Here is an 18,006-nt window from a genome sequence, read left to right on the forward strand (position 1 = left end):
ATTCTCAAAAAGATCAACAACAGTAACCATAACTGAAAGATCTGGAAAGCTGCTTCCGAAATTGTGGTCATATATTAGTGATTGCTCCACTGCTGCAGGCATTTTTTAAAATAAAGTCCCGTTTCAAGTTGGCTGCTGAATGCTGGCAGCACTGTGTCTGCGTACTAACAATACTGTTATCATTTGGTATCACTGTGCACTCCACTGGAACTGCAGCGTCAAAATGTCAGTGGAAGCACAGGCTGCTGGTACACAGAGAAGGGGAGAAAATGAGCTTCTAGGTACTGAATTGTCATGTTTTTAACAACAAATATTGAAAAGCATTTCAGATTTTTTCTTAATTGCTGCAAAACTACTTACATAATAATAGTAAATTGTAATGAAAGCTAAGTTGATAAATCCACTTTCTCTATTGGTCTATAGCAGCCTCATCCTGCTGTGCAGCTGTAACACCTTCAATCAAAAGTTCTCATGCTAAAGACTCAATTTACAGTTAGAAAGCTTTAATAAATAGAATACAACTGGGATAATTGTGTGTCCCAACTGCACAGCATAACCACAACGCACGGCAGCCGGCTGTGACCGTGAGACGCTGTGCCACGAGACCTGAAATGTCAGTGTATCCATAACCGTTTGGTCCTGCCCTTAGAGGCAAGGCCAAACAGGACACGTTCTAAGCATTTACCTCAGTCACAAAAGAACACAGTAAAACCTCATATCTAGGATTTGAATTTATCAAAGGTCACTAACAGCGAAAATAAAACAGCAATAGTACCATATTAGCTGCATGTAAACGGCTAAAAGCTTTCTCTCATCCTCCTTTCCCACGCAACATAATTATGAGTGAATGACAACTGCCGTCAGCCATAGCCTACCTGGCATTAAAAACACGTCAGAACTGCCACAGCATGACTCCAGACCATCTCCATTGCATCACAGCCAGACAGCCACCTCAGCACACAGACGCAAGGAGCCTGCAGGACCGCTTACGTGCTGCCATTATTTAGGTCTTAATGCAGAATTTGGCAAGGGAGCTACGTGTCTACGTGCTGACCTAGCGGAGCATCTTCACTGAAGGCTTCATCCATTATGGAACTTCCACAGCCTTCTACAGGGATACACCAACAGGATCATACAGACGTAGACCAGAGCCTCAGCCTTGTGGCACCAGAGCCATCACACACACCAACGGCTCCACTGCCACCAAGCTCGCCACGTAGTTGTGCCAGCCCCAGCCAGGCAGAGCTAGCCGTGCTGCTGGCCAGGGCAGCCGGAGGCCTGGCAGGAGCAGGGAGGGTGGGGAGGGGCGGGAGGGTCCGCAGCTCCACGCGCTCCTTCAAGTGCCTGAGGACAGAACCGAGCCAGGGTATAACGAAACCTGCCTGTTCTCTCCTGAAGAAGAACTCGTTTTAAAACGAAGCATTTGGGGAAGTAAAATCGGCCACAGTAATTGACTCCACTGAACAGATCTGTCACTCTTCAGTTACCACCCGGACGCACCGAGACAGCCGTACTGCCAACACATAGCCAACAGTCCGGTGCCGCACCGTCACCCCGCTCCTCAGCGTTCGCATCTCGCCCCAGATCCGGCTCGGAGCGCGGCACGCTACAAGGGCGCCGAAGGCTGACAGCTGCCCAGGGTCGCCCCCTGGCCGCGCCCCAGCGGCGCGGCGCAGCCCACCCAGCCCCGCAGACCGACCCGAAGGCGGCGGGTGACGCCCGGGCGCGGCGCTCTCCGCCCGCCGCCCCCGACAACCAGGGGTAAAGCGCCGAGGACCGCTGCTGCCCGCGCGGGGCTGGCGGCCGGGGAGCACGCGGCACCGTCCGCGCCGACCCGCTGGCGCTCCGCCGCAACACGAACGGGCGGCGGAGAGCGCGTTCGGCGCCGACCTCCGCACCTACACACCATGCGCGTGAAGACAAGACAGAACCAAGCACGGGCGGAGGGAGAGGAACGCCGCCCCCGCCCCGCTCGAGAACAGGAGCGCATCGACGCGCGCCACCCGTTCCCCCGATGCTCGGGGCCGAGCGGAGGAGCCGCGGCGGGCGCGGCGTTACCTGAGGGTCGGCATGGCTCCCGCCCGGCCGCCACGGAGCCCCGCTCTGCTCCGGTGCCGTCGTCTCTCGGTCCGGCGTCCGCCGGCAGCTGCAACGCGCTCACCGCCTCGCTCGGCCGTGACTGAGTCGCCCACCGCGGCCCGCCCGCCCCGCCCCGCCCCGCCCGCCTGAGCGCCCCGCCATTGGCCGGACGGCCGCCAGGGGCGGGCCCACCGTGGCGAGGGGAGCGAGCGGCAAAAGGGGGTGCGGGCGGCCGGCCTCACGCCCCGGTTCGGAAGCGCGGTACCGGACGGCGCTGCCCGCCCCGCGCCCCGGCCGCCATCTTTGATGCGGGCAGAGAGCAGCGCCTAACACACCCCTCCTCGGCTGTCACGTCCCTTCCCCACGCGAGGAAGCGTGATCGCCCGTGACAATTTTAAAAATGTGATCGAGGTAGCAAATAGGTGTGGAGTTCCCATTACACAGCCCACAGTAAAGATGGCCAGCTGAGCCCAGAGCACTAATGTCGCGGGACAGTGAGAATCGGGGTACTCCCTGTGGAACCCCAGCCACCCCCCGGCCGGGACAGGCCCCTATGCCCACAGCCATCCCACAGACATACTCCCCAGCTCCCACCACACCGCCTTGCTGGGTGCCTGCCCACCACCCCTGTGCTGCTCTGAGACAAGCTGTCTAACCCAGCAACGGCCCAGAGCCCCTGCGTGCAATTTTTACACACGGAACAAGAACCCACTGCAGTGCCAGAGATGAGGTGATTTTACTCACAGGATACCCCAGCAGCTGGCAGCCACCTGTGATACACGGCTACTGGCATTAGTCATTTCTCCAACCAGCCAGAGGCTGAGTGGAGTCACTGAGATGCGTGGATTAGCTGCCACTATGTGAGCCCTTCGCCAGCTAACCTGCACCATCCCCATCCGCACAGCACCCAGAGCTGCCTTACCACAAGGCAAAATCATCAGCAAAGGCTCACCATTTTTTGTCTCCCCATCTTCCTGCCCGCTTTTTCTTCCTTTGGCTGCCAGTTACCGCTAGCCACCCCATGCTGATTTGGCACTTATTTTGTTTACTTATCAGCACCAGAAACACTGATTCATTAAATTGATGTCAGAAAAGGCTGTTTTTGCCAGAAGTTAATCCCGTGTTATTCTGTTAAGTATACAGCTGTATCATTTATAACTAAGCACGTAAACTTTACAACTTCCCAATAATGTGTTTCTTAGCCTTAGTTCCCCTTCATCTACAAAATGGCAATACTATACTCAGAAAAATTAAAGCCAGAATTCTCACATACTTGCTGATTCTCAGGTATGTCAAACGAGACGTCTCCAAAATCTGGGGTGCTTGTGATGCTCATGGCATCACTTAAAGATAGCAGGAATATTTATGCTTTATCGGACAGATTTTCTGGCATCTCCAAGCAGAACTCAAAACTTAATAACCACTCACAACATTCTGGCTATAAAAGTTATTCTGGTTATTAAAGTTAGTCTTAAAATTAAAATTAATGGCAGTGGGAAACACATCTCACCCCGATTTTGCAACAATGCAGCACAACAGGCCCCCATATCCCTCAAGGAGAATCACGAACTCTAATAAAATGTAAACACACAATGGCTGTATCCTCCAGCCTGTGTTCAACAACTGATCAGACTTAGTTTAACAATTTCAGTGCCTAACAGTCTTGTAACCAAAAATGAGGGCAAAAAACCCTGTCACACAGATGAATATAACCCTAATACAGCTTGGTCTTTCTTGTTCCATCACAGATAATAAATCAGGTAGTAAGCAATAAACTCATTTTAAAGTATCAAGAAGTAGATTCTCTCAGAAATAACTATCTGGCTTTAACAAGCACATAAAGAATTTATAAAGGAAAACAGATGTAATATTTGCAACTGGTGCATCATGCACTGCTAGCTGGCTGTCTGTGCTGTGTGGCCTCACCTCGAGCACTGAGTGCAACTCTGCGTGCCACAACACAAGAAGGACAAAAAAACTACCAGGGGTCCACAGGAGGGATACAAAGATGGTGAAGAGCTTGGAGGGCAAATCATGTGAGGAGTGGCTGAGGTCCCTGTGTTTGCTCAGCCCAGAGCAGAGGAGCTGAGGGGAGCCCTCATGGCGGCTGCAGCTCCTCACAGGGAGCGGAGGGCAGCGCTGAGCTCTGCTGCGTGTGACAGCGACAGGGCCGAGGGAACGGCATGGAGCTGCGTCAGGGGAGGAGAGCTGGGGGTTACAGAAAAGGTCTGCACCAGAGGGTGGTGGGCATGGAACAGGCTGCACAGGGCAGCAAGCATAGCCCAAAAGCATTTAGACAACGCTCTCAGACATAGGGTTTGGATTTCAGGTGGTCCTGCATGGAGTCAGAGGTTGGACTCAGTGATCTTCGTGCAACTCTTAGAACTTAAGATATTCTGTGATTCTACAATTATATTAATTTGCAGTATGTAACAACTGTATTTTATGAATGTTAAGCTAGAATCTGAATGAGGTACCAGCAGATGCTTCTAGCCTCTTACCAATTCAGCAAAAAAAGTGTATTTGTCCAGCAAACTAAACAGCCTTTTATGAATATGGGACATCACAACAGTATTTGTTAATGGCACATTGTAAACTTACAGGTATTCCCAAGTGTATGATCATCCTGCTTAAACCCGCAGATTCTACTGTTGCTGATGCCTTTGAGGCATGGCCTACCACTAACCACTTTTTTTGTTCAACTGCCACAAAACTTCTAGAGATCCTGACGCATAGCTGGAGTGAAAGCACTCAAGGAATCCCTAGTAAAATGGTCACTTATCAGTTATAGTCATTCACAGATTAACTTTATGATGGTTATGCCACAACTTCAACTTGTAGTCATACCATGCATGAGTCAAGCAAGCCAGTCTGAGCTTGCTAAGCCCATCCATCACCTCCCAGCCTTGCTCAGCTTGCATGGAACAGATGACCCTTGTTTTTACGTGTGTTTTGGCTTCAGAAATCCCAGCAAGAAACATGGAATTCACAGCTTGCACAACTAAAAATATGAGGGCTGCTCCAAAAGTAATGCCTCTTATTTATTATGTTTGCCCACAATGGCAGGATGGCAGTAGAGGCTGAGTCTTCCTGCCAATATTCCATTACATTTCACTGCTGTGTGACAGATGGTAGCAGAGGTGCAGTCTGACACATGCAACAGCATCTGACATGGAAACACACATGAAGCAAAAGTGTGTCACTGAATTCCTCCATGTGGAAAATATCGTACCCACTGACATTCACTGACACTTCCTCAACGTTTATGTAGTCACATCCACTGAGCAAACAGTGGATGTGAGCACAGTGAGGTGGTGTGTGGTGTTTCAGCAGTGGCAACAGAGGGTAACCTTCACTGGTACAGAATTTTACAAGCTCAGTATGCATTGGTAAAAACACATAGTTAATGGTGGCGACTACGCTGAAAAACAGGGGTTTGTAGCTGAGACTGTTCTATTAAATAGTGTTGTTGTGCTCTTCGTATCAGTTGTAGTTTCCATGGAAAAAAAATCAGAGGCATTACTTTCAGAGCAATCTACATACATAACAACTGATAGGGTCTAACTGTAATCTCTCCTAACTGCTTCCACGACTATGCAGTAAGGAGTAGATCTTTATGGACATATCAATTCCTGTACATGTTATGAACTATGATACCACAGATGATTCCACTAAAATGCTTACTGATTCATCACAGTATGAAATAAAAGTGACCTGTACCCCTACCTGATATAACAGTAGGCAAGCACGTGAGAACTTGTAAAGCAGCACCATACTGAAGTGGTCTGGGAAACTCTGCACTGCATACGTTTGTAACTTGTGCATTCAAACTATACCTTAGCTTTGGACTGCGTTACATTCCATTTCACAGTATTAGGAACAAAACTGTCCAGATTGGAACGCATAACCAGAAAGTTCTCCATCAATCCTCACATTTTACACAATTCTAGAACAAATCTGTCCATGCTTGAGGGACAGAATAATGAGCTTTTACATAATAGCCTCAGCAGACCTTAAAAAAAGTCAGACTTTGCACAAGGTCCACAAACTATCCTTCAGTAATAGAACTTCAAAGATCTTACATGCATTTTCTAAAAGAAAAAAAAAATGTTTTGAAAGTATTTCTACAGAGAGAAATTAGTATTTTACAACAAAATGCAACACATTTTATCTTATATGGATCAACTAGCAAAATATTAAAATATTTTTTCATTTCACAATTCTATAGCACAATCCCACTTCTTTTAGAGCAGCTTCACAGACTGTACAGATGAAAAGCAAAAGGAATCTATAAACCTAAGGATATTGCTGTCTTCATCACACTGCAGATAGCTACACGCTTTTTCCTTCTCCATTCAAGTCAAACAGCCTAATCCTTTAGTTAAACTGCTTTGTACCTGTGAAAGTACAACAACAAAAAATTACAATATCTTTCACTGGAAATGAAATCCAGAAGTAGCATAAAGCCAGCAAGCTGCTTTATGTTACCACATCCTTCAGGTGTGGCATAGCTTTGAGTGCAGTCAAACAACCATCACAGAAATAATTACAGTTCACAATGGAGGAAAAAATATCTCCTTTCCTTCACTTAATTCTGTGAAATACTCAGACATCTCCCCCTCACACAAAAAGTTTATTTATTGTATAAATAACTCTAGGATGCAAACTGAAATGATTTATGAATGGAGTTATGTAGAAACAAAACAAAAATCCTTGAGAAAACCTAGTGTGCATATTATATCTTCAAGTTCAATTTGCTTTCTTCAATAAGATAAGATTTCCCAACACATTAACAGCAAATACTAATTAATGACCTTTAGACAGCAACACATTCCCTGCTACCAAAACTGGCTTTGTGAAATACTCATGTACTTTGCCTGTGTGAGTAACTACTCAAATTCAGTATCACAACCTTGAACTACAAGCGAGAGCCGTGTTTGAAACATTTCCACTTCAAATAGACCTCAGCAACAACAGAGGAAGCCAAGGTCTTGTTCTGCAGAAAGTCCATTTTACTCTATTACAATTGACACTATATTCAATTACTTCTCTATTCATTCAAGTCTTCTTTCCAGACCTCTTCCGTGTCTGTTTAGAAGTAACATTAGTAGATCTGATTAGAGGAGTAATTCTACACAAGCTGTTTTATTTGCTGAAAAAAACAGAACTTGCAAATTAAAAAAAAAAAACAAAGACAAAGTCAAAAACTCATTATGAAATAGATACGTTTATTTGCCTTGGCTCCCATCCTACATGTGAACATGCATGTAAGCACTTTTAAGGACAAGACTGGTCCTGCTAACTTCTGTAAAACAGTACCCAAGTCAGAGGTGTATTTTTTTGGAGGATATTAGGGTAGTACAGCTGTATTGTCAGAGGGGCTGCAGGTAACTGTCTGTGAAGGGAGGAGACGCCTGCCATGCTGGTGGTTCCTGGCACAAATAGCCTTCCCACAGCCTCCTCCTTCCTCAAGCTTCGCTCTTTCTCAATAAAGTGTGAAATTTCTTTAACGGAAAGAATTAAGAATGCAAAAGTGTAGAAACTGTATCCTGTGACACTGTTTTGATAAATCTTGCATGATTACATCAACAAGGACAGGCATTAATCTAACTAGCAATTTGAGTTATAGATCCAAACAATGGAAACAAGTGCCTCAACTGTTACACCAGCCGCTGCGGGGCATTCCGCTTCTGGGTGTATTCCTACCAGCACAACTTTGACAGTTGACAAAATTAGAGAAGTATGTTGCTAGCATCTTTCACAAATCTTTGCTTTCTAAAGGTGACTAAGTATCCACGTGGAAAAAAAAAGAAGTCTTATGATTTTATTATCTTGGGGGCAAACGCAATAAGGTGTTAAGTCATATCTCTCTTTGTACTGAGAGGCTATCGGGAGTACTGACATAGGGAAAGTTACCTGTGTTTGCAGATGTGGGCAACTGCAAAGTGAGGAAAGTACAAACAACAAAGACAGAAACTGAAAAGAACAGCAATGGAAAACATGGTGGAAAAAAAAATAAAGGTAGAGCTGATTAGAAAGAAAAATGGTTTACTAAATCTTAACTGAAAGCTTTGTCACAGCTAATTTAAAATAGTCAGAAGCTGCTTTCATTTTTAGAAAGCTAATGAAAGAGCAAGTTAAATTAAAACCTAGCTTATTATGGAAATTAAAAATGCATGTAATTAGCAACATTTTTTACAGTCACCAGTATCAAGCTGTCTAAAATCCAGCAGAATGGTAGTGACAAAATGACTGCTTTTGAAAACAGCACAGAGTGTTTGATAATCTACTCTGAAAAGCAATTCTGTCTAGTCGTAAGAGAAGAAGAGGAATATTGTACTTTGTACTTGCAGTCAGAATTGTCAAATTCAGTGCTTACGCTGTCTTCATGCAGATCGATTTGTTCCAACAGCCAGCTACATGGTAACTATTCAATCAATACAGCAGCTGCAGAACTGCCAAGGGGCCATCACGTAACAGAGGGCACATTACCTTGGAGGGTTTCACAAGCTGGTTCATTTTTTCTTCTGCAGACATGCACATTTCTACATAGAAATACACACAAAAGCTCAAACAAATCTACACAGAATGTTCACATTCTTTCACGAGCGTGACATTAACAGAAGATTGGCTGCAGTTTCCACAGGCCTCCAAGATACAACCAAACCAAATATAATCCTTTTTAATACTTCTTTATATTAATCCCTCGTGATGTTTCTAGTAAGTTGATACCACTGCTCAACAACAAACTGTTTGCAGCTTTGCAAGCGCACTTTCTGTTCAAATGGCACAGTTTACACACACAGTGATATTTTACTTTGCACAGCAGAGATGTGGTCTGAAGTCTGAAACACATAACAGGCATTCACGGCCTTGCCTAAATCCCGTTGGTTTTAGTGGGGATTTGCACCGTCAACGAAGACAATACAAAACCTGCCACCCAGCACGATGTCATGTCAGCACGATGCATTACTGTGCTGGGAATGCCACTTTGGGCCTCGAGCTTTGTGTTTTGCTTGTTGGGTGGCAATGCCAACAACCCTCCATTGCCTTCCAAGAATTTCCACTGAACCAGGTCAGCTTGGCCTACGCTCTGAGGGAGCCACTTCTGTTCTACTTTGCCTGAAAGGATGAAAATGAACTATAAAGATTCATCTATGAAACCTCCCTGGTACCATTTGAGGACGGAAAATAACAAATTAAAAACATAAGGGAGGAACATGTCTATTATTGCTGACAAGGTGCTGCCGATATTACGGAGTGAAATTTAACTTTTTAATGCCATTTCTCGATATTAAAACAGTTTTTGCAGTAGAAAGATACACGTTCATATTGTATGGTAGAATGAGTAGGGTGCGAGACCATCCCTGCACAGTTCATTATGCATGGTCTTCTGAAAGAGATTGAAGAGTAAAACATAGATGTCAAGAGCAATCAGTTCTCTTCTAATTCTAACTCTTCACATAACAAATACAAAGCCGTCATCCTCCAAAATTCTCAGTGATGCTCACATACCAGCGTGTGCATTAACAACTCATCCTTATAACAAACACAGTAAGGCAAGGAATCTCTGCCACTCAGCCTGGGACAAGGTCCCACAGCAGCATGCTTCAGCACATCCCGCAGCCACATCCAAAGGAGCACAGAGGTCTGCCAGAGCCAGCCCAGTGCCCTTCTCCACCTCACACATCCAATCAGGGCCTACAGCACGCTGACTTGGTTCCATCATCAGCTGTATATGGCATTTTTCTGCCTACTGCACAAGACTGGAGCCTTTGTTGAAATAAACTTCAGCGCAATCAGAGTACGCAAGATTTAACAATGCTATTTTTTACATTTTAACCATTGTGTAGCATACAAAATTATTATTCTTGGTTTTATCGGTTGTTGCAAGAGCATGCCACCATGGCCTCCCATGCCACCGCAAACATCCTTCCCGCTTCTAATTCATTATCTCAATAACGTGGGTTTATTTTGTTTATTTTGCTTTTTATGTTTAGGCATCGATCTGTTACAGAGTGGTTTCCCCCAATAAGCTTTATAAACAGAAACATACTCAGTTCCAATTCTTTGTCCCTCCTCACTTTAAGGTCATGGAAATGGCTGGTGCTCTTTACTCACAATTCACACTGCTGTATGCCATTTATTTACTTTCAGAGCACAGTTACCTTTTTCCCTTTCCATTACTTGCAGCTGTGCTTGCTAACTATTGTTGGACTTGAAAAGCCACCCTACCGCCAGAAAAGTGCCCTGACTCGGGCAATGTGAGTAGAGTCAGCTCCCTCGGTACGGGTGTCTGCACAGACAAGGGTTACGCTCGCTTCAGCTCCCGAGCCCATTGCTTAACGCTATATCTGAGCGGGTCACTAGTTACCGCCGGGGTGATGTTAGCATTTCGGGCCTCCCGTCATTAATCTGCATAACCTGAGCACTTGGAAGGGGATCAGGTATCAGACAATTCTATTCGCGTCCCGATAATCCCGGGAAAACGCATCCGGAATGGCACCGACAAAGCCCCGCCGCAGCTCTCTGATCGCACTCCTTCACTGAGAACCCTTTCATATTTCTGCTATGACATTAAAACCGAACGGGTCGCCTCCGTGCACGCCGTCAGCCAAAGGAGTTTGGTCGGCGCAATCACGGAGCGCTGCCGCCCGTCAGCAAGCGGCACCGAAACCTCGTCCCACATTATCTCAAATGGAATACTTCCACAGGACCTCGATGTCCCGACAAATACCTGTCTGTGCGCGGGGACCGCTGGACAACCGGAGTCCCCGTCCGAGGGAGCACAAGCGGAGACAGCCGCGGCCGCGCCGCAGTCCCGGCCCCGTGCTCCTCACGCCGCACCTCGGCGCCCGGCACAGCCGCACCACCCGGCCCGGCCCGGCTCCGCCAGTGGGAGCCGCGCGCGGATCCGCCGCCGTCCGCCGCCCGCGCGGGAACGGAGCTCGACGGAGAGCCGCCAGGGGACCCGACGAGCCGCGGCACGGCGCGCAGCCCGCTGCACGTGCCCGGCCAGGCCCGGCGCCCCGCACGTGTCTCCAACCCAGCGGCAGCCCAGCGCCGCTCCGCGCTCCTCCGTGAGGCGCAGTCCGTCGACACAGCGCGTTACCTCAGCTGCTTCGGCTCCAGCTTCAGCTTCTTGGCTTGAGGCTCCCCCGCTGCCATCTTCGCGCTGGGCAGCGTGCGGCGCGCTCGGCTCGGCTCGGCTAGGCCCGCCCCGCTTGGCGCGGCACCGCCACCGGGAGGCGGGGAGCGAACGGCCCCGAGGGCGCCTGACGGGACAGCGCCGCGCCGTCCCCGCCCGGCCCCGTCCCGGGGCGACACCGCCCCTCCTGGCCGCGTCCTCCGAGCGCCCGCGAGCGGCTCCCGTCCGCCGCCTGCCCTCGAGGCCGGGAGCCGCCGGTGGGCGGCCCGAGGCCGGCGGTCGCCGCGGAGCCGCGGAGGGAACGGGGCGGTGGAGGCCGGGGCGGGCCGCCGCCGCGCCCGTTATTCGCCGCTCGGAGCAGGCAGCGACCCGGCCGCCCGCGCCTCCGCCGGGGGGCGGCCCCGCGCGCCGCCGGGCCTCGCCGCCATCTTGGCCGCTGCCCCGGGAGCGGGACGCGCCGCGCCGGGGGAGGTACGTGTGGCCGGGCCGGGTCGGCAGCAGGGCGCGGGCGGGCGGCGTGGGTCGTGCTCGAGGGAAGCGGGGCCGGGCCGGCGGCTCCTTGCGGCCGGGTGAGCCACTGTGCCCGCTCCGCACGGAGCCGGGCGGTGGCGCGGGGCGGGCGAGGGCCTGAGCGGCGTCAGCACGGGCGGAGGGAGCGGCCCGCGGGGCTGTGTGTAGCGCGGGAGGAGCGCGGCGTGTGCGGGAACTCGATCCACTTTTCCTTCTTTCGGGAAGCGCCTGCATCAGCAAGAGCTCCGCAGATCTCTCTGTGCGCGTGTCTGACAGCCGGGTGCGGGCTGCGGCTTCTTTGGTTTTGTTTCAGCGCTAACGTACTTTGAAGCAGCCATGCGCTTAGCGTCCTGTCGTCGTGCTGAGCGATGCGTGCAGGTTCGAATTGTACGTGGCTTCTTATGTTAAAGTAAAAGAGAAATAAGCAAATGCACAAAAACTGTGCCTGAGTGGTGTATCCCTGTAAATGCATAAGGTTTGAGCCCTCATGCTGCGAGGGCCATCTAACTCAAAGCAAACAAACAAAAAGCTCTGGGAGAAAATGGGACAAGAAGGGCCTTTCCTGTCCTTGTCGCATAACTGAAAATTCTCCACAGACAGCAAATCAAACATTAAGACCCCTCCACACCCTGCAGTGTTGATTTGCTGTCCTTCTCCAGAAATGATGTTTCCTATTGTGCAAAGCAATTACATACCAATTCATTCTCAGTTACTCTTTCAAACAAAGCTCTCCTTGAAGCAATTCTGCATTGAGTGATCTTAAACAGAAATCTTGTCATGGGAATTTCTGAAAGAGAAATGGAGTTCTTGAGGCAGAAAGATCTGAACAGTAGTGACAAGTAGCAGCTGTACGTTATACATGGTAAGTGAGAGGAAACCAGGTTAAATCTTTCTGCAGTGTAGAGTTCCGTATTTACTTTTCAGCTGATTTAGTTCTTCCAGAATTAAAGAGTGTGGCTCTGTTTTTTTCTCATCGAAGAAGGTGGTGATGTCCTTCTTTCTGCACTTTATGCTCTGGACTGGTTGGCAGGGCGCACACGTTAGCGAGAGCCATCATTTGTTTGCAGCAGGTTCCAGCAGTACTTGCAGGCTCTGTGTCCCAGCAGTGCGCAGTGCTGTGCATGTCCTTCAGTGAACATCGGTTGTCTCTTAAAATCGAGCCTAGGAGAAGAGTGCTAGGAAGCTGTAGCACCATCACTCCTGCCAGAGCTACAGGGAGCTGGGGAGAAAGGCAGAAAATATCCTAAGATCTGTCGATCTGAGCTGAACTCCTTTTGGTCAGTTTGGTCCTTTCTATCTCTTTATTCAGTGCTGCTTTCAGAGAGTTGAATTCTTAAATGGCCCATTAGTTGTCACGAATCCACTGATTTGCTTGTAAATTGTATTGGAAATGCTCCACTTCCATGTGAAAAATGTAGTTCTAATAATTCATTTCTATTTATTATTTTTTTCTGAGCAATTCTATTGGATTTTGGCTTTTACAGTGAAACTCTCCATTCTTGCATATCCCAGAGGGAACTGCAGTTAAGCAATATCGAACACTGTTTGATTATTCAGCATCTAAAATTGTTTTGTTGGCAAGAGATGGAGCAATCTTGCCAGCACTTACATGACTTATTCTAAATTAAACAGAGGCACCATGCAAATATTTTATGGGAGAGCTGCTCAGTCTGCAGATGAAATGTTGTACAGATTATTTTGTAGGCTGTGATTTTATCTGTATAACCACAGAGGAAGTTGAAAGGCTGTAATGGATACCAAACCCTGATTTAGGATAGCTTCAGAGTATTCTCAGAGGACCACTTCCTTTCACAAACTGTTCTGGAAAGTTACTAACAATGTTTTAAATGAAAGTGAAGATAAATATGTGTACACTGAAAAATTGGGAAGTGAAGCATTTAGTCTTTAATGGGGATGATTTGGCTCATAGAGTATTTATCTGAGTGGTTGTTACGCAGACATCAGCACTTGATGCTGTTAGTTACAGTTGGTTTGGTTCTGGGAGCTTTGCCTGTTACAGATAGACTGGGCACTTCCTAAGAAGGGCTGTGAATACATTTTTACCCTAATGTAGGGATGCTTTAAGCTGTGGGCATCTTGTAAACAAGGAAGATTAACGAAAACTTCTGCAGCAGCAGTAACATACATTAATGATGATAGGAGCCTTCCAGAAAACCCCCAAATGACATATTTTGGTGATTTCTGAGACTCACAACTGCTAACATTGTATCAGGATTAGCCCAGCAAGCTGTGTGTTCAAATCCATCACCCTGACTGTCTTGGAAATGTCACTGAAGTGTTTGATAGAACTTCTCTCCATTAGTTTGCCATTTTAAGAGCCAGTGAGTCTGTGAAGGTTGTCCACTTAAGGCACATCCTGAACGTATTGGAAAAAGCTAACAGAACTACCCGCAGGGTGGTCATGACAAAAATGTGAACTTCAAAATAGAAGTGGAGCCACCTATCTGAGCTTATTTGTTTCTCCACATTTCTCTGAGCATTTGATTACTTTCCATGCTTTTAATGGCTTATCACAAGAAGTCTGTTTCTACAACCCATGGTAGATGCTCAGCCAGCCCACTGCCACTGACCCTGAGGCCTTCTGAGCAGCCCAGCCAGGTGCAGGAGCGTGGGTCTGAGCACATTGCTCACATCCCACATGGAGCCCTGTGAAGAATGCTTTGAAGGGCATTGCAAAGGTCAGTGATAAATTCCTCACTCCTGGCTTTCAGAGCTTTGACTGTAACTCAGCTAAGTGTTAGGGAAAAGCAGCTGGCAGCAGTATTTTTGTAGTAGTCACATTTTAGGGTATTTAGTTGTAACTAAGGACACACTTGTGCAGTCACTTTGCTCCCATGGCCGGTCTCACCAGTGAGCTCTGCTTTTGTCTTGTGAGCCCAGATGTTTCTCAGCCAAGAGATGGAAAAAAAAAGTGAAATAGCAAAATCCAGACTTAGTCAAAAGATACAGGGATGGAAATAGCATGTTTGAAGATGCCCAAGTTAAAATATTTAGCTGTTCTTTGAGGACTTCAGTTCCTGTGGAAGTGGAAATGACTTGGAAATGGAAGTGGAAAAGCCACAGGGAATTTTGTATGTCTGAGCTCCTAAAAAGGGTGGGAAGTTGACAAGAGCAAACCACTGGGCTGCTTGTTGCTGCAGTACCTGTACAATCCCCTGCAGTCAAGCAGTAACTGAGGCAGTGAGCCTATTAAAATGATCTTGAGTGGCTCACTTTGAGCTGAAGATGCAAATAATCCACAAAATCCTTCAGACTGCTTCTTAGGTCAGCCTAAAAGCAGAAAGATGGGAGACGTGTCCTGTTGAAATGTTCCTAGAAGGACATCTTTAGTATTTTGCATAGAGCATTTATGTGCTGCCCTCTCAAAATGACGTTTGCACACACTCTCCTGGTTCTCAGGTGGTGGTGGTGTGCTTTGGCTGCTGTCTTTTAAACTGGTGGCTTTTTTTATTCAAGATCTTTACCCTTGGAATGTCCCAGCTCTTCGTGTGCTCTGCTGCTGAGCTGCTACTTACCTGACCTGTTGGCTTGCAGAATCTTAATGTTACCAGAGGAATTTCTTACAGTCAGCATTTTTCACCTTTTCTTCTTTGCAAATCTAAAATTCTGGTGAGATAGAAGAAAGTAAAGTAATGAGAAAACCTCATTGTGTGCATATCTTAAATGAAATCTGCCACACAAAAAAAGATTGTTTGGGAAATCTTTGGTACTGGGAGCACTGTAAGTAATTCCTGTTAAATATTAGCTCACATAAGATATTTTTGTAGTAACACCACTTCTATGACATCCAGCATCAGCTCTGTCTTTACCCGGCTGGTGCCAGCAGTTTGACAGCACGTGGGATAAATGAAATGTCTCTGGTCCTGCACTGCTGTAAGGGCTTTGTTATGCTCAGCACTGACAGAGGGAAACATCTGAACAGAGCTGCTCACTGCAGATGGGACTGCCTCGTGCCATGGCTGCTGGGACCTACAGGCAGGAGACACGAGCTGTAAGGATACAGCTGCCATTTTCCCAGAGCACTTTGCATTATTTTTGTTATTCACGTGCTGCTCTACTGCTAAAACCTGTGAAGGAAGAAAGAAGCATGTGAGGGGAATGAAGGGAACTTCTGCTAGAAGCAAAATAATTGTGTGTCATGGGAAATCCTGCAAAAATGGTTGAAAATAGGGAATGCAGTTAGGTGGGACTTGACTGCTCAGTTTGCTGTTCCCATTCTCCTCAGGGCCACGCATACTTAGGAACACAGTTGGCGCATGAGCACGAGTAAGTAGGGGCAAGTCCAGCACTGCCACCCCTTCAAGCTGTGCAGGCCCCCTCTCAACTGCGTATCATGACATGGTGTTGTGCTGTAGGTGGAATGCATTGCAAAAGCCCCAGCCTTGCTAACAGAGGCTGGATGCAGGACCAGCATAGAGCAACGTGACTGTATGTAAGTAACCAGTATTGGCATGCTGCACAGCTGTGCTAGCTCAAACAACAGAGTCACAAATGCAGCAGCTTATGCTCAGTAGAATTGCTATGAAGCTGTACAGCAGGAGCACTGCTGGGGCTTAGAACCGCTGTGTAGTGCAGTTCTGATATACTGTCAGCATCGGGTGCAGCAGCCATCACCCAGCACAGCTCTTCTGCTGTGGGCCCTGGGCAGCAGGTCCTGCATGTGCTGAAACTGCTCTAACAACTTAGTATGCAGTGCCTAGGAGTTAGGGCCTGGAGCTGTTAACATCAGTGCTATGGTGTCCACATTAAAATGTGCAGAGAACTATTCTAAGCCTTGCAGCTGATCATATGTTTGGGCCGCCTTGGTGTGGAACAATACTGACATTCAGTGGTTGATTATACTCAGTGCTGCTCTATGGCCATCCAGGAGATTTTAGAGGGTTTTAGCATTCAGCACTGGCTAAAATCAGAACATACTTAGTTAAACTGGATTTGAACAACTGTACTGAGGTTCCTTAATAAGAATGCTGTTCTTGCGGTGTTAAAATTGTCTGATTTTTTTTTTAAACTACTCAGAGATTGATTTGGTTCAGGGATGGGTATCATAGAAGCATGCTGTAACGTGATGGAAAGTGCAGTAATAACAGCAGAGCAGCAAGGTGCTAGGCTACAGCAAGTGAGGACTTGCTCAAACACTACAGCTGTGGGCACAGAAATAAAGGAAAAAAAGCTGCTTACCTCCAAAAGACCACAGGTATGCAAAGACCTCCAGAGAAATCCCCTCACCTCTACTGCCAACCCTTACATGAGGTCTGTAAGGGGTCAATCCTGGCTCCACCCCTTCCAGTCACTCAGGAACATTGCATGCACCTGAACTCCCCTGGGTTGGCCCTGCCTTCCACCAGGTGCTCAGTTGCTGCTTCAGGCCATGATTCAGCATTTCTGCTACACGTGCAATAGTGTCAATTTGTAGCTTTATTTTTTTTCTCACTCTTAAGCAAACTGGCCATTAACAATTCCAAAATAACTTCCCCTTACGTGCCACGTTGGCTTCGTTGGCTTTTTTTGTCCACATATTGACCATGGGTCTTTTCATGCCTATCACTAAGGACAGCATGCTTTGGTTGGGAATTGGCAGAGACATGGCAAGGTCCCAGTGAGCACAAAGACCTGCTGTCATGGCAGAGCCACAAATGTTCCGATATCAGTATTTGGAAGGCAGCAGGAATGAGGAACCACTGGCAGCTTCTTCAGCTACAGAATGAGTTTATGCATGATGTAAATGCCAGGTTAACTTCAGCTTGAGGACACTATGCTTGGCTTAAAAGGTGTTTGTTTTCTAAGCCCACTTTTAAACTCAGACTTGCTTTTGTCAGAGTACGGCTGTTCTGCAGGTCAGCTGAAGCATTGCAGCTGCCTGTTGGAAAGGCTGAGCAGGTAAGCTGAAGTTCAATAGCATTTGGCTCTTCTGCAGATGTGGAGAAACTTAAATCACTTAATTTGAATCAGCAACTTAATTCACTTACTATCTCACTGAATGTTGAGAAATGCACTGGGAATGTCCCTGGAGATGTTCAAGGCCAGATTGGATGGGGCCCTGGACAGCCTGGTCTGGTATTAAATGTGGAGGTTGGTGGCCCTGCCTGTGGCAGGGGGGCTGGAGATTCATGATCCTTGAGGTCCCTTCCAACCCTGTGATTCTGTGATTCTGTAATTGCTTTTTAGAAAAAGATAAGCTGCTTTTCCTGTGAATAAAGTGAAGGATCAGTGGCTGGGGTATGTAAAATTACATTCAGTAACTGCAGCTA

At 47.5% G+C, this 18,006-nt stretch overlaps 1 protein-coding gene across 1 annotated transcript in view; it reads right to left on the reverse strand.

Annotated features, from left to right (window-relative positions):
• The window catches only part of ADK (adenosine kinase), a gene marked incomplete at both ends in the record, with an annotated part of 266,202 nt that extends 254,955 nt beyond the window's left edge, over positions 1–11,247 (reverse strand). Inside the window, one exon of the mRNA XM_079535314.1 lies at positions 11,192–11,247. Within this exon, the coding sequence (XP_079391440.1) occupies positions 11,192–11,247 (56 nt within the window). The remainder of the gene's footprint in view (positions 1–11,191) is intronic.
• Between the last annotated feature and the right edge of the window lie 6,759 nt (positions 11,248–18,006).

Source organism: Tetrao urogallus (genome assembly GCF_951394365.1).
Source record: "Tetrao urogallus genome assembly, chromosome: 5".
Classification (NCBI taxonomy): Eukaryota; Metazoa; Chordata; class Aves; order Galliformes; family Phasianidae; genus Tetrao; species Tetrao urogallus.